Source organism: Etheostoma cragini, chromosome 6, assembly GCF_013103735.1.
Source record: "Etheostoma cragini isolate CJK2018 chromosome 6, CSU_Ecrag_1.0, whole genome shotgun sequence".
Taxonomy (NCBI): Eukaryota; Metazoa; Chordata; class Actinopteri; order Perciformes; family Percidae; genus Etheostoma; species Etheostoma cragini.
The window spans coordinates 18,642,189-18,668,453 of NC_048412.1; the positions used below are offsets into that span (position 1 = coordinate 18,642,189).

Consider the following 26,265-nt stretch of genomic DNA (forward strand, 5'->3'; position numbering starts at 1 on the left):
GGGGGGGGGGGTTTAAGAAAACATATGAAAGCTGTGTTCTTTTCATAAAGGTACAGAAGCAAACTGCACGCAATGCCACACACAGATACCAGTGGCTGCTCTCTTCCCCTGAAAGTCCCAGCCTTATGCCACATGCTCAAGCTTTTTGCTGCAGCCACCTCACACAAATATACGCTCTGTGTTTGCAACTAATCATAATATTAATCGCGATTACGTTATCCGCTCCTAATGATCATAAAAAAGAATGTTGAGAATAACAATTTTGCACCTTACGTTTTGCAAGTAAACTCAGATTTTGTCTTCTGTTCTGAATGGAGAAAAAGCTCAAATGGGAAAACTGTCAAAGGAAATTTCACAGTTCTAGGTGTTTTCACTATTTTTTAAGTTCAATAATTTCATATCATCTTTCCAGAAGTACAAGTACAATGAGTAATTGTGTTGAATAATCCAACTCAACGGAGAGTGAATCCCAGCCTGTGAGAGAAAACTGTCCTTTCATTCCATTAGACTGACAGCGCCTCAGACTCTTTCTATCTGCTCACTGATCTTATCATTATTCCGATTGAACTAAATATGAATGCACTCCCTCATGTGTGATGCTAGAAAGGTTTTTGTCCATACTGGCAGTCAGAACCACACTGAGAAAGAGACATGAGCATGCAGAGATACACTAACATGCACAAACACAGAAACACACATGCCAAATGCACACTGATAGGGTGTCAGGACCCTTTGTCCACTTGCCATTGTTGGATGGAGAATAATGATGATTAGGCCTAATACATAATTCTTCTGTGTTACGACAGAAAAGGCCCCGCTTGTCACTTAGGGCTACACAGGCTTAAAGCAGAGCCTTTTCATCCTTGGAGGCACCGTACTGTATAATTGGTGAAACTAAACCCCTCGCCTACATTTACATTTTGACTCATCTGACAGAGTCTCTTTCAGATCTGTGTCTCAGTCTGCCCTGCTCGTTTTTTTTCCCATGAAGCTACAAACTTATAAATTTCATTTTGCATTTAGAAAAAAAATCATTTTTTGCGTCTACAAGCTTTCAGATTCCCTGAAATACGACAAGATCTTCTCTTTTTATTACACATTAACAGCTGTAGAAGTCAGACACACAAGTGTCCACCACCTGTCACATGTGAACAGTAATACACATGCAAATGCCAAACCAATGCAAGAGGAAAAACTAACCACATGTCTCTTTATTAAACTGAACTATTGTCATTAAAATCCATTATTATACTACTACAACATATTCATCTAGAAAATGCCAACATCATCTCAGTTCCAAACTTTGAAGAAGTTCAAAATATCTTGTTTATAACCCACAGATGGTACTGTGAACAGTTGTCATTTGAGTATTTTGTACTGAAGAAATAGTCCATCTGAAACCCATTAACGTTGTGTTCTGTGTATTGTCCCGAGTAATCAGGACACATTTTCTGAAAAGAAAATGTTTGTCAGTTAGTTCACCACTTTGGTCCAGGCTTGTTATAGTATTATAACAACTGTAGTATAACTAACCATGAAATTTGGTAGCAACAGTTATGTTTCCCCTTAGGATGAATGGTAAGAACGTGGTACTCCCTTAACTTTTTTCTTCGAACATCATCAGGTCAAAAATTCAATTTATTTAACTCTAATTTATGACCAAACCAATGACTTTCCTCTGTGCTAAGTGTTAGAAAACACTAGCATGTGATCATTGTCACTGTGACCGTGCTATGATGCTGACATTATCATTTAAATCAGGAGAGACATGTTTGCAGATTCACTACTCAGTAAAATGTACAAAGTCTTTGGCGATTAGACTCCATCCCTATACAAATATTTCATATGGTTATATAGGCGTAGAGAACCATCAGACCCCCCGATGTAATCTAGACACCAGTGGTGGCAACGAACCCCAGACTGAAGGAGGCTCCGGACCGGTCAGCTTAAGCAGATGACTGGAGGTGGAAGGGGAGGTGGAGCGTTGTACTCTTTGCCTGCAACGACAGCTGAATAGCACAGGCGGAAAAAGATTGATTTCAAGCAGGGTTGTGACTCTGTGATTGGCCCTTGCAATTTGTGTAAGATTCTGATTGGTTAAGCAGGAAGGTGAACGGCTCCACCAGCTGATTCTATTTAGGAAGAGAGCATTGGTTAAATGAGGTATTCCTGAAAGAATTTATGCTGAGCTATTTTTCAATCAGGAAAGACTAGTTTCAGACATGTGACAGTTATACATGGCAAAAGTGTATTTATTAAGATAACGGCTGAACTGATTAGCAGTGCACCGGTTAAAAGTTACTGTAGGTCTTCCTGAAAGATTTTTTGCTGAGCTACATTTAGCTTGAAGCACAGCCACACAGCTGCTAGCATAGATGTGGACTCTAACACATTCTATTCACGTCCAGAATAGTGAGGTGGAATACATAAAACTGAAATGATCTAATCCCAGTAGAAGTGATTTTTTTTTTTTTTTTTTTTTTTTTTTTGTGCCAGAAATGAATTATCTTTCGATTGTTGCAGTTTTGTCTGCAACCCTTGACATGTGTTATGCTCTCAGAGTGAATTGTTTAAGTGGTTTAATTAACTACTGGTTTTATAATCATTGATTGCTCATTATAAAGTGAAAAGTCTATGGTGGATAACTAGGACAGAGAGATGGCCTACATCATTGGGGACAGTAAAGAACAGTGTTTCACTTGTGGATTCAATACGTGTGTGTGTGTGTGTGTGTGTGTGTGTGTGTGTGTGTGTGTGTGTTATATCACAACAAATCAAGGACTCTTTTATATTCATCTCACTTAGGATGAAAATGTCAAACAACAGTGTGTGATGTTAGTAAAGGACCTGACCCACATGTTAGCAACACCAGCAAAATGCTCAATATATACATTGTACAATGTAAACCATCTTTTAAGCTATAAGGAAGATTCATAACTGTGGACGAACCATAAGCACACTAAGGTTTTTAGAGATAACACAGGGGCTGATTCTCGAGCTCCCTGCCGAAGATCATGTTTCTCTTTTTTAGAAAGTTTAGTTTACACAAGCTCATAAATATTGTTTCTGTCTCTCTCAGTGGGATGAGGTCAGTGTCCTGGACGACCGGGGGAAGCTCATACGAACCTTCGAGGTCTGTAATGTCAACCAAAATTCCCGTCTGCAAGACAACTGGTTGGCCACGCCCTTCCTGTACCGCCACTCTGCCCCACGGGTGTTTGTCACACTGCGTTTCTCTGTGCGTGACTGTGCTAGCCTGCGATCGCCGTCACCCACCTGCCGAGAGACACTCACTCTGTACTACAAACAGGCCGACTCCCAGAGAGAGCTGGAGAGGACCTGGGCAGCTGAGGTAAGGCAGTATACCATATTTTAGTATTTACATAACATGTACTGTACAAATATCCTTTTATTTATAAAGATACTTTATATTTCAGACCCAGGGGGATCCATGTCATAATAAAAATATACATAAACACAACATTGTACATTAGTAGCTTGATCTATCTATCGATCTATCTATCTATCTGTCTATTTATCTATCTATCTATCTATCTATCTATCTATCTATCTATCTATCTATCTATCTATCTATCTATCTAATATAAAAGATTCATGGGGAGAAACTGGGTCCAGACCATGTTATGCATAAGACCTTGTTTTTTTAGGTGTTGGAACATAGATTTTCCGGTAACTGACAGGTGTTGCTAACAACACTATTATACACTAGCGCTATTTGTTAACTTTGGCACTTATGTTAAAGTTTGAGATGCTACAGTTTGATGAACAGATTACTGAAGTATTAAGATATTTCCTAAGTTTTAATGGTGCGACTCAGCATCCTCATAGACACTTTTCCATCACATTTAAAATGTTGATTTAGTTGCATCAGATCACAACCAAATTTAACAAGGATGAATTTCTCTAATTTGAGAGGTTTTTTTTTTTCCTTGGCACTGCCTAAGGGAAACGGCTTCAGGCAAAATTATTGTATTATTATATGCTACACCTATGTCACACCAAACACTGCAAAAGCTCTCTGTGTAATCATCTGGATTATTCTTGGGCTTGTCAAGCTGCTGACATTAATGGCCTTTTTAGGCCACACTGGTGTGAAGCAAATACTTGTTGAGGACTGTTATTTACAAAATGCAAAAATGGGCTACTGTGGTCTCCAGAAATGTCACTTCAGTCCCACTAATTACATATTTAAGGCACAACAGTGACCATTCATTTCTCATTGCGGGAAATGTACTCATGTGCTGCCAGTGAAGCATGTTTTTTTAGTGACTGACACTGACTATCCAAAGATGTTTTTTTTTGCCAAGGAGGTTATGTTTTCAGTTTGGTTTGTTTGTCTTTCAGCAGGATTACAGAAAAACTACTGCCATGATTTTAATTAAACTTGCTGTAGCATTGGCCAAAGATGAATTAAATTAAATGTAATGTTAAAGCGAATCACAATGCTGATACAATAATTATTTTTCGGGAATTTAGCCTTGGCGCAGGTCTGTGCTCTCAGAGTGCCCTTCTAGTTTATTTATGCATTTATTTTGTTTCTGGGACTTTTGGAGCTACTCTGTCTGAATTGCCTAAGCTACATGTGCAGAGGCAGTCACAGTGGGAGGGATGCAGTGTTTGTATAGATGAATGCATTTCTCCTTAGGGAAGTGAGATGCTTTTTAAAAATGCAAATGAAAGCCTGATGAGGAATCATTGCAGAGTCACAGAAGAGTCAGGAAGCACTGCAGTGCTGAAAGTCACAGGGACTTGAGCACGAACCCCTACTGGCCCCTGCGTACAGCCAAGGCAACGTTTACTCTTCTCACTAAATTACTTCCTATTATAAATTTGCCTCAGATAAATACAGCATAACTCTGAACTTATCCGTTTTACTTCAGTTTTTTTTTTTATTCAATGCCCGGTATATTTCCAGTCCGCATCCATCTATCAACCAGCTTATTTAACATCTGTAATTTTCCTCTTGTTTCCTTGTTTCCTTCCTGTCAACCACACATTCTCTCTGTGCTATTTTGTCTTCGCCTGACTCCTAATTATCTTTCCCTCCACCGTCTGCTGTCCACTCTGCTCTTTCCTCACCACAGCCGTCCAACGGAGAGAAGGAGACCAGGGAGGGCTGGGTGAAGATTGACACTATTGCTGCTGATAAGAGTTTCTCCAAGGTGGAGCCCAGTTCACCTCACCAGTATCAACCCAACAGATACAGCCAAATCAACATCAAGACACGCAGCTTTGCCCCGCTCACACGCAATGGGTAATCACCACTTTGTTGCTCATGCTTAGGTAACATCACCTCCAAGGATCTAAATGTCCTCCATCTTAACATGTGACCGCTGTTGCAGATTTGTCCTGGCCATTGTCGACAGTGGAGCTTGTGTTTCCCTTATGGGTGTGTCAGTCTTCTACCGGCGCTGTCCAACCACCAGCATGTACTTGGCATCCTACCCGGCAACTCCCTCAGGGGCCGAGCCGACTGCCTTAGTTCCCCTGAGCGGGACGTGTGTTCCCCACAGTAAAGCACAGGGAGGCACGCCCCCTCGCATGCACTGCAATGCTGAAGGGGAATGGATGGTTCCTGTAGGAGGATGTGTCTGTGATGAAGGCTATGAGCCCAACCTAAATGGATCGGCCTGCTTGGGTAAGTCTGAGGAATACAGCTTGATTCCTATAGAGGTGTGTAATCTCAACATCATGTCCATTTCATTTTCCATGTATAGTAGCTACAGTATATGACTTGCCTTTTTATAATGGTGGTTAAAACAACACTCCAGGAATTTAGTATAGCACCTCTCTAAAGTTAGGCAACTTCTGAAAGACACGGTCAAAGTTGAGTCAGCATAGGCCAAGATATCCCAACCTTTGTCTCTAATATTGGTCACACTCCAAAAACACGCAACACTAATTTGTGATTTGTTCAAAGAGTTTTTAGTTTTTCCATCCGTGACTCTGAAATCCATAAGAACAACAATATAAAAATAACCTATAACGCGTATACACTGTAAATTTTGAAGAGGTCATGACAGATGCAATGTAAAACGATTTCTATGCTTCCTGTCATCTGACTTTGATCAGTATATTTCCCTTTTAAATGCGCAAAGAAGTGGCCTTGTTCTGGAAAACTCATACAAACTAAAATGTCCAAAAACAAAGAATGGTAATCCTTAAACTTTTGGGCCAATCTTGACTTCCTGTCAGTTTTCTTCTTGGTATTTGCTGAGATGCGAAGCATCCTGATCAATACTGAAAGGTGCTGCTGTCACTCTGATGCACAACTGTGTTTGATGTAGAGACCAGAGGGGAATGAGGGCAGGAGGGTTGAGTCGGGTTGAGATGAAAAGGAGACAGGCAGCATGATATCCGTGCAATGCATTTGTAGTAATATAACACTTGAGTTTATTCTGTCATAAATAGAAATGGTAAGTATAATAGAGTTTTCTAGACATATCTAGGAATACACAGCTGCTATATTGGTAATTAACTGTAAACTTTTCTGGAGAGGAGGGAAGGGGAGATATTGTCAGCAGTTGCAAAACTGGTCAAAAATGTTTCCATTTCTCAAAGTTGGTGTGAGTAAGAGAGAAAAAAATGAAGTAAAAAAAATAATAATAATTGTGCGATGTCCAGACGGACAGGAAGGGATATAGGGAGAGTGCAGGAGGAGGGAGAGAGGAAGAGAGGGAGAGAGCCATAGTGAGAGGGATGTGACACATTTAGGTCATGGCGATGTAATGGCCACTCGTCTGTGAACAAGTGACAGAAACCGCAGGGGGATATCGCAGGAGTGGAGGGAAAACAGGGAGAGGTGGAGGGAGAGTGAAAGATAGGAGGATGCAACTTAATGACTTAAAGAACTGAGCAGGCGAAAAATTCTGCAGGCGTGAAGGCAAAAGAGTGGATGTGTGTCTTTTTGTGGGAATGTGTAAGTATGCGCCAGGGTATCTTGCTGTGATGCCGATGTGCTTTCCACATATGTCTGTAAATGCTGCGTTTACAGTAAAAAATTGAAGTCCACCAGGAATTTCAACGGCCATAATTGCTCAGCTCCCTTGCACGGGGTCCCTCAAAGACTGACTAACTCCAGCACAATTAATCTGCCAATCCTGCCAATTCAGCTTTGAAATGTGTTCAAGCTCTTCTGCTTTTACATCTGCACTTGGCCCGACACTTGTTTATCTGCATTTGATATTTCCTGAAAAATCACCTTCCGAAACAGCTCAGCTGCCGGGGCAAAGTCTTCCACTAATGGTCTGTGAACGATCACAACACATTGCTGCCCACACTGCTCCGGCTTTTTGTTCCAATTCTCATCTGATTATGTTTTGTTGATCACTTCACTGACTAATGATGTGGATTGGCATCATTACATTGTTGTCCTCTCTGGCTCCTCCCTGGGAATGTTGAGAAAAGAGGCAGATGGTTAACTGGCGATGCAGTTGTCAAGACTTATTAACTGTAGCCAATCCTAGTTCCCACTGAAGCACCAAGCTTTCTTAACTATTCCAACTTGTACATTTTGTTCTTGTTTGAATTACGTACCAAGGACATTTAATAATAGCACAACGTGAGCAAATGATAGGCTGTACTGCATTGAACTTAGGTATTGGTTGGAAGCTGTAATTAAAGACACGCCATTCTGCTTTCTGTTTTTCTGGCGCCAGCACTTTGAATACTTCAAAAGGAAAAAAGCACTTTATTAGGAAGTTAACTGACATTTATTTCCACTTATATCTTAACCTACATGCATTTTATTGAATACATTATTAAGCACATTAACCATTAAGGATGTATTTTCTCTTCTTCTTTTTTTTAAACTATTTTATCAAGTTGTATTTGGATTCTTGCTATTTAAGTAAATCACTACAGTAAGAATTAATGCTGTTTGGATATCCATGTGAGAATACTACAGCCAGTGCAGTTTTGCCACCCAAAACAAGACTTTAGACTTTAGATCCGTTCTCCTTCTCTGTCTCATATTAAAATGAATTCAATGTTAAAGGATTGCATTTAACTACACACAGCTCTAATAGCTTCCTATTATAAGATCCAAGTGGTCCATAATGTATTTCTGTATTTGTGGAAGCGGATTATTATAGCAAGGACATAGACAACAAGTGCAGAAGTGTGTCACGTCCAGCTCCCACTCTTTTTGTATTTTGTTTGTTTTTCATGGACTTCTTGTTTTATTTTGTTATCCGCTGTTTGTCTGCATTCCAGGTCACTTGTCTTCCCGTCTTTGTCTGTTTTCACGCCGTTGGGATTACCTGTCTCTGCCCTAATGTGTATCACCTGTGTGTAGTTGTTTCCCCCAGTCCCAGTGTGTATATACTCCCCTTGTTTAACTTACTCTTTGCCAGATTGTTGTAGTACCTTGTGTTTCTCACTTGCCAGCGGTTTCCCGGTGTGTGTTTGTTTCCAGTGTTACCAGACCTTTTGATTTGTACTTTGACCACGTCTACTGCCTGCTGATTTTGTACCGTTGCCGGCACTGTTTGCTGAACAAGAAACGTACTCACCTTTTTCTTTGTCCTCAGTTGTGCATTTGAGTTAGTCGGCAAAGTGAACCATCATGTTTTTGTTTCAGCAATTTATTCATTTATTTTTTACATTACATTCATTAGCGTTACAATTTGACACGTATGTCCGATTTTATTACTTTATTAGCAGTGCTGTGGTGTGGCTTCATGGATTGCTATATTGGTTTTCAGTATGTTGGCCCACCACTTTGGACCAGATGGAAATGTCTCAACAACAATTAGTTGGATTGCCATACATTTTTATACAGACATTCATGCTTTTCAGTGAATTGTACTGACTTGGTGATCCCCTAACATTTCCTCTGTCGGTATCAAGGATGCATCATATGCCTAGCACCATCTTTATCTTTATCGTTCATCATTATGTTTCTGTGTCTTGCTCAAGGACAGTTTGAGAGGTACTTTCCACAGGAGAAGCCATGTCAGGGATTAAACCACCAACTATATTAAGGGTTATGCTAAACTGGCTCTGTACATTGGGGAAATTATCATAGTTAAGTATTTAGAAAAACACTCAAAATCTCTGTTGATCAACTGTTTGATCAGATTTGATTGAAAGCAACATTAAGCAAACTACCCCACGACTCCCATAGATGACTCAAATTTAGTTAAATCCTGATTGGTGACTTGACGTCAAGTTTTTTTTCCATTGGATCCCACCCATTTAAACCAGGGAACAGAGCAGAGATAAAATAATACAGAAATCTCTTATGTGAAATAACCAAAACTATTTTCACTTTAGCAGAAAACAGTGTGTTCATGTACAGTATGACCCTATCACTCACAGTACAGTTAGAATCTGAAGCTGAAGAAAGTTTTCAGGACCTTTTAAATTTGTAATAACAACTTATTGTGTGTTTCTACTTACCCACTGTAAAATTTTAGAGGATCCTATCTGTTTGAATAAAGATGAATCACAAAAAATGACAACTCTTGGGAGTGTTTATTAGTTTATTAGTTTATTAGTCACCTGTCATTCTACTACACGTGTGATGTCTGATTACTCTGACAATTCGGACTCACCAAAACAACACACCAATGTTTGGACCAATGATAAATAGCCAACTAAAACATCAAACACTTGCAAACACGCAGCTGGCATTTAGGCAGACAGACAATAGATCTTTCCTCAATTATTTGTAAAGCTGTTTATCACAAGCAAGTCTAAAAGAAACATCTGTCTGTAGAAACAGTATATGATCGCTGTGATATTCAAAGCTTAGTTTTGGATAAAAACTCGTCTTTAGTCTTTTGAAAAATGATAAGGACAGAGACAGACAGGAAGCAGCAGCTGTCGGATGTTTTTATCTTTTGACATTTGTATCCCACAAGGGAAACGGAGGGGCGGAGAGAACAAGCGGGAACACGACCGAGCATGAGACACAATTACACCTGTTCAGCCAAACATGAAACAGTCCTTTAGTTTCTGGCTCCCCGAGCTGGTCCGAGCTGAAAGTAAATCATCCCCAGACAAGCTCTGTCCCTCTGTTTGATTCCTCCCGAACATTATTATGTCAAGGATTTGGGACAAGGATTAGTGCCGAATGCTCAAATGGGCTCTGAGTTAATTTGGACCCGTGTTGGTATTTTCTGTAGCGTGCATCTGAAAGTGAAATATTCAACATGTCGGATTGTCCTGATTTGTCACCCAAAACGTTCACTCGTAGCACAAACACATCCATTAACTACCCTGAGGCGCGATGGGAAACAAGCATATTTGGCCACGGGAGAAAGAAAAAGTTCAAGTCTGATATGATTTTCACTACATGCTAGTCCCAAACAACACTTTTCACCAAACAGCATGGATATTTTCCTCAAAGCAGGCAGTAGGTCAGGATTTGTTTCATTTTTTCTTTCAGATGAAACAATTCTAGTTTTTCTTCTTAATTGTTACCCATCATGATATGTCAAGTGGGCACTCATTAGCAATGTTTACATACAGTTGCTTTTCCTTTCCATCAACCTGAGTGAAATGATCAATGAGATCCACTATCAACTGTCGGCTGGACCTCCCTGTAGGGGAGTATCCAGGCGATGTTTACAAATGAACCAGATATCACATCACATAAGGAATTTATTAAGCTTTGTCAGGCTTGACTAGCCAACACACATTCACACTGAATTTTAAATGTATTCACATTATATTTAACATGGTGTGTAAATGTTATTTCCCTGGTCTATTTGTCATGGTCTAAATTCTCTTTCAAGGAATGATCTACCGTGCCAGGAACATAATTCTGGTCTTTTTTGCCTAAAAACATCAATAATCAATATTATTATAGTAACAAAGCATCAGGGGAAAATGTGATAAACCTATGGAGAATTATCACCCGATGCAGCTTTATAGTGAGTTTCAGCGCATTGTTTAGCTGTTCGGCAACTGATTCACCTTCACCGCTTTCATATTAGTTCTACCAGCTGCAGCTGGCAGCTGATTTCATAAGATTTCTAAAAACTGACTCACCATAGTATCGCGGTGTTTTCCGTGGCAATACACAGATGTCAAGTATTGATCTCATATTAAATATTTGGTGGTCAGTTTAGCTGCTTGACATTTTGCAGCAATAAAATTGAAGTGAGATGAACAAACGTAAATATATCTTTTAGATAAAACAGATGTTGACAAAGTTTCCTTTTGGGTACTTAATTTGAATTTGGGAAAAATTTGAAGATGGAAAAAATAAATTGCAATATATCGCAGGATATTGCTATATGTTTAGAATTGCTATAATATTGCATTGTGACATAAGTATCGTGATGATATTGTATCGTGAGGCCCGTAGGGATTGCCACCCCTACTGTACACTACCTGCTCAGTACCAAACAGCAGACAGACACAGAGACTAGTGGAGCCTTAAACAAGAGAAAAAAAAGAGAATAAATAAATGTAAGTAAGTAAATGAATATTGGAGTTGCATTTTCCAGATGGCCAGAAACACGATTAGAATAAATAATAATGACTAGAGGGACACTCGGAAGCGCAGACCTCCACCAAAGCATCCTATCTCACAATGTTAATGCAGTGTGATATTTCCCAGACGGGAACTAATTTTTCCAAACATTCACAACATGAAAACAGCACAAATGCCCTTTTCTCGCAACGTTGTCCACAAAGTTTTTTCTTTCACATGGATTTTTGCCTTTCTAAGATTTGATGCTTGAAAAACCACCTCATTCAACTTTTGGGAACTATTCAGTGTGTGATCTACAGTATGTCTCTTTCTGTAAACACTAGGAATTTGTACGATTTGTCTAAAACATGTTGTGGAATTTATTCTATTGTGTAGGCCTACTCATTTTTCAAAATATGTTCAGGAGAGCTATTTTCTGTTTGAAGAAATCCCTTTGTTTTAGCTGCACTATAGTTCAATGGCTGTGAAGAGCTGCTTATTTATATGAAAATCAAAGGATTGCTTGCTTTCACATATGGCCGTGTGTGTATAGATGATAATGGCCGTCTGAACCTACTAGAAGGTGTAGCAGGCTCCTTCTAACCCATGAAGCTGGAAACCACTGATACCCACCCATTTAATCGTGGGATAACATTCAAAACAGGTGTTTGCTGCTAGAGCTTAAATGGAAATATACGATATTAAAGCACATATGATTCAGTGTCTGTCTCTTATTTCTGTCTGTACTGAATGACATAGAGTAGAGAAAATAATGGATGGAGAGACGCAGAGGAAGGCATTTACAGTTGGAACCATGTGTACTCCTCCAGTCTCTCCTGTTGTGTGATTGCATGTGTAAACTTACAGTATGTGTGTTTGTGTGTTCGTGAGAGAGAGAGAGAAAAAGAAATAGAGAGAGAGAGAGAAAGAGATTATGCTGCGAGCCAAAAGAAGGAATGAGTGCATGAAACACTAAGGGAGGAATTGGGTCAGTGATCTACAAACCAAAGTATTATGTTAACGTCAAATTACTCACCACATTGCTGAGTTTTTCTTTATCTCTTTCGATATTCATTTTCATGTTCAATTGTATTTTTTTTTTTCTCTTAACAGGATTTCATTTTATTTGTGTGTAGCCTTTGCTAAGCCAATCCTTTTTCTCATCTCATCCTCTATGTTGTATTTGTTTATCTATCTTCTTTTTTGTGGCATTGTCTATTTTAGTTTTTTCATTTCCTTGTTCTTTAATTGTCAGGTCATGACTAAAATGCAAGCACACAATACAATTACAATAAACTAAATCTTTACTAACTATTGGTGCTTGGTTCAAAATCTGGTTTCTTGATAAAGTATTTTGGCACCTGAATGTAATTTGAGGTAGATTCTCAGTAGTATCAAGTAGAGCTGCAATTTATGATTTATTTTTATAGAATTATTTTCAGATTATTTGCTCAATTTACCAGTGTATAATTTTCCTAGACAATTTCCATAAAAAGTGAAACATGCTCATCTCAATTTCCCAGAGCTCAGCATTTACAAAGTGCTTGTTTCTTGTCTGACCAACAGTCTCATACCCAAAGATATTTAGTTTATGATTATATAAAACAGTGAAAAATGGTAAAGATATTTTTTGGGAGGATTTTGCTTGAAAAAGGACAACAGTCAATCGATTAAAAAAAGTAGATTAATTTTTGTGACATTGGAATAATCAATTAATTAAGAAATTGATTCAGCTCTTATTTGGGAGTTGGTTAAGAAAACATGTATTGCTTATATATAGCACTGTTACTGTAATACACTACAATATCCTATATGTTAGTGATTTTCTTATCACCAACTCTCACTTTAATTCCTTGGTCTTCCACTTTTCCTCCTTCCTCTCTTACTTGTATAGATGTATGATGTGAAGGCATCTGTGTCTCGGCTCATAATGGCCATGAATTGTCTACTGTCTGTGTACTTTATAGCTGGGAGATGGATAGATGTTGCCGACTGGGGGGATGGGTCTTTGGCGATTAAGCAAGAGGGCAGAGGACTTGTACTCTTATTGGCTGCTTTAATTGTGTGGATGAGGATGTGAGGAGGAGGGGGTTGAGTTTTTGCCCGAGCTCGTAACGGCGATGAGAGTCTCTGTAGCAAAGTCATGTTTTGTGTCAGAGCTGTAAGAGAACACGTCAGGTAATGTGCAACCGGGACATAAAAGATGGAGGAAGGAGGATATTTCACCGTCCTCTTTCACTCTCTGTTTCCTTGTTTTTCACCCATCATCTGGTGCTCATATACCTATTCTACTGTTCATCCTACAACCTTTTTGGGCCATCCCTTTCCATGTTCACTTCTTCCACTTTTCTAATATATTCTCCCTCTGATCTCTTAACATCCTTTTACTTCTCTCCGTCTCCCTTTTTCCCCTCTTCACACCTGTTTGAAAGCAAAGTCAGCTCTCTAAGACAAGTGAGAACACAGAAAGCCTTTTATCTGTTTATTCTTTACCCTCTTTCACATCTTCCCTTCTTATCTTCTACTCTCCAGCACCATCTAGTATACACACATCATCCACACACACATACAGAACGTCAAATTTAATAAATGTTCTTGACAAGGTCATATAAACAAGAGGAGGGGTTCACTACCATTGACCATAAAGAACACACACACCTCCTCTCTCATTCATCCCTGTTTAAAAACACATGAGAGGATCCTTTTCTAAAGCTTCTGGGGCAGGTGTTATCAGGTGGGCCATTTACACACTCAAAGTTACAAGAAATGCTCACTGTGTGAGAATACATTTCTCTCACAGACAAAGGGAACTCTTTTTAAACGATGCAACCTTTTGTTGACACTGCTTTAAACACACATACACACACACACACACACACACACACACACACACACACACACACACACACACACACACACACACACACACACACACACAGAGTGTGAAAATAACAGAAGACCAACCCGGAGGCATTACTCAAAATGTTCTCAGAGACTTGCTCAGGGGTCTACTCAGGGCTCTGGCAGGCAGCAGCATGACATGTGTGGTACCTTGACCTTAGCACTCAGCTGTCCCCCTGTTGACATTAACAATTGGCACATTTCACAAATTCTTCCACAGTAAAACACATCAGTTGATGACATGCAAGGTTAAATGGTATTGTGTGTGTGTGTGTGTGTGTGTGTGTGTGTGTTTGTGTGTGTGCGTGTGAGAGAAGGAAATGTATGCGTGCTTTGATTATAGATTTGTAATGGTTTGCATCGCTTGATTTAAGGATAATCCAACAATGTGTTAATAATAGGATTCCTACTGACTCTCTGCTCCATTTCATGTTTTATTAGGAAGTAATTACACATATTTCACAGGGACTATAATGGGTTTGGTGAAAAATAATGTTAGATTTAATTTAAATACAGTTTAAATTTAAAGGAAAAAGATTCCACTTCTTACAGTTGATTAGCTTAGTTTAACACAAACGGAGAAAAACAAGTAGAATGACTCTGTCCCAAAGCTCACAGTCTGCCTACCAGCACCTTTGAGCTCTAAAATGAATTACCATGTAACTCATTTGTTTCATTTATACAAAAACTAAGTGTAAAAATGAGACATAGTGGCTAGGCTAGCTGTTCCCCCTGTTTCCAGTTTCTGTGCTAAGCTAAGCTAAGCTAATCAGCGGATAGCTTATTTACTCTACAAATGCTAGTTACATGGATCTTCTCATCTAATTCTGCGAGAATACGTATAAATCTATTTCCCAAAATGTCAAACTTTTTTATACTAACTATAAACCTTTGAAGCAGTGATAGAGGATCAGTGTGGCCATTTTTAACTTGTGTGTGTCAACTGGTGGTGTTGATGCTGTCCAACGCAAGCCACTTCCTCTGGAAACACAAGTAAATGACTGTGCTGGATGAAGCCAACAACAGACCGCTGTTTTTTAAATGAACTTTTGACTCAAAGGGAACCACAAGACAAGATTAAATTGATGCTTTACCTAAACTTAACTTGTGTGGTACTGGACTTTGGGACCAAAACAATAAAACAACCAAACAGAATTTCACAAAATGCTATATATTATTTAGTTGTTTTTTTTTGGATATTGGTGACTTCTGAGCTGAGGTCATAATGCAGGTCATGAAGACTGTCTCTCCATGCAAGAGAAGTTAATAGAAGTTCATAGATGGTCCTTTAAATGAAATCAAGGATGTGGAAAATAGTTTTATTTAACTACTGTGCTTTTTTTTTTTTGATAACCTTAAAGGTCTTCTTAATTTATACTATATGTTTTCTTATTTACACACCATGTATGTACACATTTCCTTATCAATGAATCTGACAAAACTTTCTTATCTCCAGGCCCACTTAGAGTGAACCCTCGTTGTGTGTCTTTGTGTCTGTCTCTCTGCAGCTTGTCCGGTGGGTTACTTCAAGTCCGTTGCGGGCTCCATTCCCTGCTCGGTGTGTCCACCCAACAGCAGAACCAGCCAGGAGGGATCAAGTGTGTGTGAATGTCGCAGTGGATTTTACAGGGCAGCCACTGATGCCAACTCTTCTGCATGCACAAGTGAGCTTTGTTGGTTTGTTTGTTTATGCTCTCTGGGAAGTGTCTCATTGGTCATTTGTCATCTACTCAGACTGTGAGAACCGAGATGCACATTCAGTGACCTTTATCTTTTTTGTCACAATGTTTTGGAAATGTAATTCTACCAGCAGAAAAAAACTGTTAAGTATTTAGTTTCTCTGCTCACTTAGCTTAAAATGTGTCATGGCCAAACTTTTGTTGTATAACATTCTTTCCATTACTCAACTTGGTTAAATGTCTTTGCCAGCAAGCAGCTTCTTTCATATCTTAAACTTTTCAGCAGATGCTTCCATCCAAGTGTCCGCCATTTACATTATGTATGTCTAACCCCTCCCATTCTCTCTTATCTTTTCCACAGCTCCTCCATCTGCTCCGGTCTCTCCGTCCTGGGAGTATGAGAGCGGCGATGGCGGGGTGTCCATCAGGTGGCGCCCTCCAGTGGAAATGGGAGGCCGCAGCGAAGTATGGTACGGGGTGGTGTGTCGCATCTGCCCCTCGGCCACCTTCACCAACCCGGTGGCGTGCTCCTGGTGTGGAGAGGGCGTCACCTTCAGCCCCACCCAGACAAACCTGAAACAAACCAAGGTCACCCTCAACAACCTGCTGACTAGAGTCACTTATCTCATACAGGTACTGTGGAAAACTGTCTTTTAGAAGCACAAAACACTCTTTGGATATCACATTTTAAATAGTCAAAAACTCTCTATGAGAGTTGGTTTTACAGTAAAAGTGTTTTTTGCACTGTTCTGAGTTAATGTTGGGACTAAATCAATGCTCCCTTTAGAAGTCCTTGTGAAATAAGTGTCTATTTATTGAGCTCAGCTCCTGGATCAAAACTGTTTTACACACTGACTGCTGAAACATTTCCTGGAACCACAGATGAGGCAGGTCCTCTGCTGTATTATTCCATAAACTCCACATTAGCAAAAACATTGTCACATTTATTATTTAGCTTGAGGAAACTCTACTAAATCATAGCTTATTTCTTATTCATATGGGCAGATATTTCCCATTTATTAGTGTTTGTTCACCGGCCAGCAGCTGCATGTGTTAGGCTTTGTTTCACAAACACGGAAGCACATAATAGAAGTAAATTTTTAAAAAAAAGCTTTGTTTTCAACGTCTGTACGTTCTTCTTATTGACAGGTGCAAGCCATGAATGAGGTGTCAGCTTTGAGTCCTTTTCCGGCTCGATACACAAGCATCAATTTCACTACGAGCCAGTCAGGTGAGCACATAAGAAAGAGAGGATGAAAAAAATGAGATGAAAGAGAAGAGATGCTCTGATGATGATTTTTGTGTAGATACTGTATGTGTATGTCTGAAGTTTATCTCTCACTCTCTCTCTCTCTCTCTCTCTCTCTCTCTCTCTCTCTCTCTCTCTCTCTCTCTCTCTCTCTCTCTCTCTCTCTCTCTCTCAATTCCATCTTTCTTGCTCCTGCTCTCTGGACAAGAGGTTGCTCGAGGTTACAATATCCTGTCAGATCCCATTATAGTCACTGTGGAGGAGGAAAGGGATAACTGAGAGATGGGAAGACAAAAAGACAGACAGAAAAAAAGTAGATGACAGGGAATAATGCAGGAGAAGGCATTGTTCAGACAAAGTATACTATGATGAGCTATTCCAAGAAACTGATCAAGATTAATTAAAAGTCTCCATGAACCTAAATGATCTAATACCTTCTTTTATCTGCTCTCGGAGTTTATTGATTAAATGCAAGAAATGCCAGAAATGTCCCTTTAAGTGGTCTGGCCAGCCAGCACAGTAATTGCAACTAGATCCTGCCTAGCACTCCATAAAAACTCCACTTTCATACTCGAAATATCTTCTACAGGTTCTATAACACTGCCCCCTTCTGGTCACCATCACTTCAACACAACTGTACCGTTGTGATTATTGTGGGATGACGAGGTTAACTGATTGATCTGCATATCTCTTACGAGGACTTTATTCCAGTTCATACATCAGTCACCTGTTTCCTCCCACAGTTCCCAGCACAGTTCCTATGATGCACCAGCTGAGCAGAGCCCCAGACTCCATCACTCTCTCATGGCCTCAGCCCGACAGGCCCAATGGAGACATCCTGGAGTACCAGCTTAGATACTATGACAAGGTACATTCAGTGAATGCACACATACATGCAAACATGCGGCACAACCGCGCAAACTGGCACACAAGAGTCACCATAAAATGTCTTCCTGCTGTGTCCCTCAGGGTTCAGATGTGGACAGTGCAGCGAGTGTGTACAGTGAGACCAACACGGTGACCGTCAGCTCTCTGATCCCTGGCTCCATCTATGCCTTCCAGATCAGAGCTCGGAATGAACGGGGCTACGGCCCCTACAGCAACACCATCTACTTCACCACGCTGCCTCTGGGTACTACACTCATTTACTGTAATACCAGGGACCCTGGTAGCAGGCCTTAATAATGTACATAAAAGGATAATTTATTAGAGTAAAATGACATGAATATTATTAGAACAGTCTAATCAACTAGTTGTTAAGAGATACAGCTGGGAAAGAGAAGTAATAGACCGTTTACAACTGAAGAGGAGATGTTGACCATAGACACGGCAACTAACGCTTTCTTTTCCAACCATGAAAACCCTGACCATCTTTTTTTCTTAGAAAGCTTCCTGAGCTCAATTGAATCTACTTTAGTTCATCAGGCATAATCTTTATAGGATATCCTCAGAGATTACTTTACGAGTAAAATTAAAAACTGTGGGATATTCTGGAATTGAGTGGGATGTTCAATCCAGATTCATCTGTAAGTGAAAATAAAATGGTTGGTTTTAAAGTGTTCTCATTTAATAAAACAAACACATAAAGAAAATTTACTGAGTTACAGTAACAACAGTGTTTGTACATTTCCAGCTCTCTAAAACGTAAAAGACAAAAATACTGTCTCAATGTCACGTCAACAACAGCTCATGGTTTTCTCACGTTGTCTCCCACAGAGGAACATTCCCAGCAGATCCAGAATCGACTTCCTCTTCTGGTTGGGTCAGTGATGGGCGGTGCAGCATTTCTACTGGTGGTGGCAGCGATTGTGGTCGTGGTTGTATTTCGCAGGTAGGTTGTCGATCCATTTCACACGATCAGACATAGGATCTGTTTGTTTGTTTTTTATCACGGACAACATTCTTTCTTTTTCATGGCAGTAAGAGGAGAGAGAGTCCATACAGTGACAGACTGCAGAGGTACATCAGTAACCGAGGTGAGCATTAGCATATTTAATTTAATGTAATTTAGTTTAAATTCATTATTTCTTTTAAAGCAAGGTATTTTCTGAGTGCATTAGTGGTATTATAACAACACTGTTCATGTTTATTGGGAGGCATAGCGCATAATTAAGCTCTGTTACAAACAGTTTGGGTTTTTAGTTGGTTTGTTTCTTTTTGTTTGATTGACAAATATTTCAACCACTTGATGTTTTATGGATGTGAAATAATTCACTACGTCTGTTTATCTTTTATAGCGTAGTATAGTCTCACAGATCATTCCTAGTATCAGGACAACACATGGTCTAAATGTGGAAAGTAATGGGATAAAAAGTCAGAGTTGAGTCTAAAATCCTACATCTATATTCCAGGTGGAGTTAAGTATTATGTGGACCCATCCACATATGACGACCCAAGTGAGGCTGTCAAAGAGTTTGCCCGTGAGATAGATCCCACTCATCTTAAGATTGAGGAGGTGATTGGTGCAGGTAGGCCGGTTTCTTTTCTTTTTTTCCTCTGCAGCGCAGTGGAGGAAGGTCGGGCAATGCAAGACTATGTGATAAGTACCAACACAACATAATCTGATCCACCTCCTCCCTTCTCCAGCCCAATTTGGGGAGGTTTCTCGGGGCCGCTACCGTCCGCTGGGTCGAAGGGAGGTGCTGGTAGCCGTGAAGACTCTACGCTGGGGGGCGTCTGACAGAGAGAAGGGCATGTTCCTCAGTGAAGCAGGGGTCATGGGACAGTTTGACCATCCCAATGTACTGAAGTTGGAGGGTGTGATCACTCAAACGCCCCCAGAAAGGATCATCACTGAGTTCATGGAGAACGGGCCCTTGGACGCCTTCCTCCGGGTGAGACCACAACACCCTGTCTCCATCTTTGGCATTTTGTTAGTACTTTGTTGGCACAAGTTTCACTAAACTGTAAAGCAAAAATCTCTTCCTTTCCTATCCCATTCTTCTGTGCCCTGCCTCCATCCTGCCCTCGTAACTCTTTCAGGAGAACGAGGGCCAGTTCAGTGTCCTCCAGCTTATTGGGATGCTTAGAGGAGTTGGTGCAGGGATGCGTTACCTCTCCGAAAGAAACTTTGTCCATCGGGACTTGGCGGCTAGGAACGTGTTGGTCAATTCCAACCTGGTCTGTAAAGTGTCCGACTTTGGCCTGTCCCGGCTTATGAGGGGCCTGGACCACAACATACCTACATACACTGCATCACTGGTACGAACTGGAAAATTGAGTGGTTTTTAATGGTCCTCATTTGTGGTTCCAATGTAACATAATTCACTAATTCCTCCTCCATCAGGGCAGTAAGATTCCTGTGAGATGGACGGCACCAGAAGCCTTTCAGCATCGCAAGTTCAGCTCAGCAAGTGACGCCTGGAGCTTCGGCATACTTATGTGGGAAGTGATGTCATATGGAGAGCGTCCATACTGGGACATGAGCAATCAAGAAGTGAGTATTTAGGAGAATGCTGAGCAGAGGAAGTCATAATCAATTAGGGATGGCAATGCACTCAAATCCTGTGCTGAAGTGCAAGTTTGACTGCTGCAGTTTAATAACATGCCATTAGAAGTCCTGGGGCGCCCTGGTGGCACCATGACATTACTTTACAGTACATTACATGTCATTTAGCTGAGGCTTTTATCCAAAGCAACTTTCCATTGCTATATATGCCAGAGGTCACACACCTCTGAAGCAACTAGGGGTAAAGTGTCTTGCTCAGGGACACATAGGTCAACGTATCGAACCCAGGTCTCCCACGCCAAAGGTATGTCTCATATCCACTGCGCCATCACCGCCCCTGAGTCGCAACATCCGCTGTGCATTCAGCTGGAGAACTCAGCTGCATGTTGTTCCCAATCCGTCTCTCCACTCATTTTCTTTCAGCTGTTGACAAAAGGTATTAGGATAACCCAAAAATAATGAAAAATATAAAAAGTCCTGCATTTGATATCACTTAAGCTGAGGTAAAAGTAACAAAGTATTTAAAGTAAAAATTATTGGTGCATTATTCATATTAGATATTTTTATATTACAGTAGCCCGAGTTGTAAAATTTACTACTTTTATGTGGCGGGGATAGTGTTCAAAGCCACATAAGTTGTTTATAATGAAATGAAAATTAAAAAAATACATATATTTTACAAGAATTACATATTTTTTTAGAGGTCAACAAATTCCTATTTGTCCCACTGGCTATTTTATGTTGTTGAGTATGTGTTATGAGCAGCCCCAGCCCTATATTAACAAAGTAAACTATAATATTTTTCTTTCTTATTGGACTAAAAGTGTAATGTTGTAGAACATGGGACTACTAGTACCAGTGCAGAAGTTGTAGACAGCTACTTAAATTAATCTACTTCACCACTATCCCCCTCGTCTTGATTTGGCAGATACATTTAAGTGGTAACAAAATGCCAAGCAGCTGGAATTTGCATAATTTTCTCTTAGTCCCTCTTTCCAAGTCCTCAGTGGTCTGTGACCTTTTATGTACAGCGATTACACAAAACTCCTCAGGCTATCTGCTTATGTCTAATGTCTGGCTCACTGTCTCTGCAGGTGATGAAGGCAGTTGCAGACCAGTATCGTCTCCCTGCCCCCCACAACTGTCCCTCCGCCCTCCACTCTTTGATGCTTCAGTGCTGGCAGGCTGATCGGGGGGACCGGCCAGGCTTCGACACACTCCTGTCCTCCTTGGATCGGCTCATCAGGCACCCTGCCTCCCTTAAGGTGGAGCCAACTCGGTGAGACACCATCTTCTGGCAAAATATATCAGAGGCAGCGGGTGATGAACAATCTGCTGTATTTATGCACCCTCATGCTCTCAATTGTGCCATTTCCCCCTTCACAGAAGCTGCTCTCAGCCCCTGCTGAGCCCCACGCCCACAGACTTAACGTCAGTGGCAACAGTCAGTGATTGGCTGAAGGCTCTGAGGATGGAGCGATATCAGGATGAGTTTGATCAGGCAAACCTGGATACATTAGACAGAGTCAGCATGCTCAACATGGAGTGAGTATAGATTGTTATTACTTTAATGTTCAGTTAAAGAAGAAGAATAGTGACTTTGTGCTTGTTTATAATCTATGACTATAACTGAAAATAATGTAGAGTTTATGTTACTGCCCACCATTTCCCAAAGCATATCTAAAGATATACGTATGTCCTACCAGCCTTTTGTTTTCAGTAAGGTTTGCTTTAACCCTTTACATAATTTGCGAATGAAACACTTTGGGCAGTGTTTAAATCATGGCTGTCAGTTTCCTGTAAGCTACAACCAAGAAAGACTTTCTTATCACTATTTGGAACTGTATTACCACGCCAACAACAATTTAAAGCAGACTACCGTAGTAGTTCAAATGTGAAGTATTTACAATTTGTATATTTCTAAAGACCGTTTTCATGACAGCTGAGCAAACTCTGCGATTTGTTTTCGAGGTCAAGAGGGAATTTTCATGTTCAACACTAGTAAAAGTAAAAGCTGAGCTGAAATGTTCATTTTTGATCTTGGAAACATAAACTTACTCTGTGTTTTTTCTAAACTTACAGCCACATCTTTTGGCTTTCCACAGCAGACAGAATAATACATTGTGTCTTAGTTTTACTTACTTTTTTATAATAATGAACGTCTGTTACATTTGAGCCATTGCCAAATGAGTTGATAAAAAACTAATTAAGACTATTAGCGCCACAAAAATATCTTTTCTCAGCATGGCTGTGTTTACAAATTTGTGTTGTCCGGATTGAAGATACCTTTCTCTTCTTAAGAGTTGATGATGTTTTTTTAAATCCTCCGTGTCCTCCTTGGCTACGTAGCAACTGTGTGGAGGAGGGGTGGGGGTGGTGCATGATCACGGAAGGCATGCGTCATCTAGATGCGCCGACCGAATGGTTATTACTTAGAATTCCTCATGGGGGCAACAGAAACTACGCACCGTAGCTTTAAATTACTTTGATAAGTAGGTAGGTGAAACTCTATGTGTATGTCTCTTAGGAAAATAAATTGTAGTTCAGTAAAATAAATAAAAAATAAATAAACAAAAAGAAGCCAAAGTATTAAAGAGAAGTTTTAAGACAAATGAGTTTAAGGGTCAATAAAATACCTGAGCTGCCACATGCTTTTATGGACTAACACATGTAAACCCACCAGTACTGTCCTTTTCAGTATAAGGTAGAGCAGACAACAAGCTCAAGTGTTGAATTAAATGCCCCGGTTCATCTGCTCTCTCCTTCAGTGATGTCCAGAATCTCGGGGTGAACCTGCTGGGGCACCAGAGGAAGATCGTCAGTGCAGCCCAGCAGCTCAGAGCCTATCTGACGCAGGGGCAGGTGGAGGTGTGAAATCCACCGACAGAACAACCTGTGCCATGGATTTCTGTGGTTTTCACATTCCTCTACTTGTTGTGTCTGGTTTCATTTATTTTAATGGAGCACATTTTAAGCCAAAACAAAAAGGAATCAGCATTCGTTTGAGGAAAAGCATCAAGTGGCACTCTGTGTATTCTTCTAAACTTCAACCGACACTACAACCAGAAAGGGTGAATAAAAAGGATCGGACTTCCTGCCAGTCACTCACATCACAACTAATAACAGAGGAGGGATGCACTATGGGAGCTGCAATTCAGGTCAAAGTGAAGTTAGGGTGTTGCTGAGGAGGAGGACTTGAAAGATTCCTCAATGTTTTTCACTAGATTTCACTTTATTGTTGTCTGCCTTCTTCTCTCCTCACCAATCTCAATCCTACCTCTCACCTTCTCTTCCACTACTGTCCCCCCTGAAACCTTAAATTACCCCACCCTCATTGGTACAAAATAAACTATAAAAAATGTTTTGTTAACCTACTTATGGAGATCTCTCCACACAAAGAATTGCGTGAAGACAATCAAAGCCTTTTTCTAATATTCTTTTTGAGTTGTTTGTAAAGTTATATCACTTCCTTTCTACTTAAATCACCAAATACTAAGAAACTTTTAGCAAAAAAAGAAAACAGTGAACTACCTAGCAGCCCATGGTTTGCCTGATAAGGTCAAATGTACAGTTTGTTCAGTTTTTCCAACTAAATAATATAAGCCACCAGACCTAAATCAGTACTGCAAACCCCAAGGTTAGATATTAATCACAGCCAGGAAATTGTAAAAACAAAAATGAAGCTAAAGAAATTGCTTGTGTTTTCTCTTTTAAAGGCATATTCAGGGTTTGAGAGCAACTCAGTTTGTAAAACTCGCATGTCTCTCAGCGACAACAGAGCTCATGTACTGTAAAACTGCAAACTTCACCTCAGCTGCAAACACAAACGTCTATCTGCGATGAAGACAGAATTGAACAGCACCCACCTTTGTGTGTACTTTTCACACTTTACCTTTTTTTTTTATTAAATTGCTAGATAAAGACACTGAGTCATTGAAGCGTTGTGAATGTGTGAAATGGGAAAGACGGACAAAATCAGATATGATTTACACTTGAACGAAGGAGGCAAAATGCTTTGTAAGTATGTACCTGTGTGTATGGGCTGTACGTGTGTGTGTGTGTGTGTGTGCGTGTACATACATGTACATGTGTGTACATGTATGTACATGTGTGTGTTTGAAACAAGTATGTCAGGCGGCACACATTAGCTGTGTTTACTTGTATGAGTCTTCACCACTATTCCATAATTGTGCAAATTTGTAAAATAAATGATATGATTTTATTTAATATGTTGCTATTTTCTTCTTATTTTCTGTGTTATCTCCCCTAATCAAACCTTATTGTTTAGTTCAAGTTAACAGTTAAATTTAATATTGTATGTGGCATTTTCTTTTGCAGTGTTAAAATGTTCTACCATAAAAAGTTCCTTCCCGAGACTATTCTGCAAACCCACCAACGCTGCGGCAGGAGCTAATAAACTTTAAAGAAATGCAAACAACCTAGAGCGTTTTTTTTTCTCCTATGCCAGAATGTATGTGTGGTGTAGCAAGATCTTAACTGACTCCACGGCGCTGCGGAGATAGTTTTGGCAATGGGGGACTACGCATCAGATAAGTACCCAATCCATACCGAAAACATGTTACGTATCGCAGAAGTAGCCTCTCAGGACCATGTCCATTTGAGGTCAAGGCATGACCTCAACCATCTTTGCACATGTGTTGCATGAGCATGGGCTTCCGGTACAGTTTGGCGCGTAACAATGCTCACAATGATCATGCTCACTTGCTGATGTTTACCAGGTATAATTTTTATCATGTTCACCATCTCAATTTAGTTTGTTAGAATGCTAACATTTGCTAATGGCAATACATCTGATACAGTATATGTTTAGATGTGTAAGTCTGGACCAAAGTGGTGCTCTCAGATGCAAAAAAAAACGTTTTATTGGATGAGAGTCAGCACAATTTGCATTCACATTTTCAACACTAGTAGGAGCATTTGCAAATTAACATTTTTTAATTATACATCTCTCGTGGCCTGATAGGGTGGTGCTTAAATATAGACAACAAATGAACAGACAATGCACATATATACTGCAATGTTTAATAAACGGGTGGTTATGTGGTTCAAACAATAAAGTCATGCAAGGCCATTTAATCCAGCTATGATTCATCCATGCTACCTTATTCTCTATATGGAGAAGCAGTGTTCTTACGAAATATATAGGTTTTAATGCAGCTACAAAATAAACAATATATTCACCTTGATGTACTGATATCTCACCTTCACCATGTTTAAGAGTAAACTCTGTGTTATTCATGTTCCACAGATCAGCAGGTTTGAGTAACATCTGAGTTCGGGATCTGCTGGGATCAGCAACAGGCCAAGAACAGACACCCGTTTCCCGCATGTCCCCCTGTTGCTGATATCACAGGAGATCTGGACTGATAGCAAGACCTCTTATGCAATATTCTCCCAGTCCGATGCAGCAGGTATCATGCAGAGTTGTCAAAAGAATTCACATTCAATACTCTGGTAGAAGTATAGATACTAGGGTATGAAAGGACGTTTTGTAGAAGTTGAAGTCTCAACTCAAGCTTTT

The 26,265-nt window shown here is 40.1% G+C and overlaps 1 protein-coding gene across 1 annotated transcript in view; it reads left to right on the plus strand.

Annotated features, from left to right (window-relative positions):
• The window catches only part of ephb6 (eph receptor B6), a 35,735-nt gene extending 12,138 nt beyond the window's left edge, over positions 1 to 23,597 (plus strand). The window contains exons 3-19 of the mRNA XM_034874124.1: positions 3,080 to 3,352; positions 5,106 to 5,275; positions 5,364 to 5,659; positions 15,856 to 16,011; positions 16,388 to 16,659; positions 17,176 to 17,257; positions 18,019 to 18,143; positions 18,245 to 18,407; positions 18,992 to 19,106; positions 19,196 to 19,251; positions 19,627 to 19,743; positions 19,862 to 20,109; positions 20,258 to 20,476; positions 20,562 to 20,711; positions 21,818 to 22,002; positions 22,110 to 22,268; positions 23,492 to 23,597. Of these exons, the coding sequence (XP_034730015.1) occupies positions 3,080 to 3,352; positions 5,106 to 5,275; positions 5,364 to 5,659; positions 15,856 to 16,011; positions 16,388 to 16,659; positions 17,176 to 17,257; positions 18,019 to 18,143; positions 18,245 to 18,407; positions 18,992 to 19,106; positions 19,196 to 19,251; positions 19,627 to 19,743; positions 19,862 to 20,109; positions 20,258 to 20,476; positions 20,562 to 20,711; positions 21,818 to 22,002; positions 22,110 to 22,268; positions 23,492 to 23,597 (2,892 nt within the window). The remainder of the gene's footprint in view (positions 1 to 3,079; positions 3,353 to 5,105; positions 5,276 to 5,363; positions 5,660 to 15,855; positions 16,012 to 16,387; positions 16,660 to 17,175; positions 17,258 to 18,018; positions 18,144 to 18,244; positions 18,408 to 18,991; positions 19,107 to 19,195; positions 19,252 to 19,626; positions 19,744 to 19,861; positions 20,110 to 20,257; positions 20,477 to 20,561; positions 20,712 to 21,817; positions 22,003 to 22,109; positions 22,269 to 23,491) is intronic.
• The last annotated feature ends 2,668 nt before the right edge of the window (positions 23,598 to 26,265 follow it).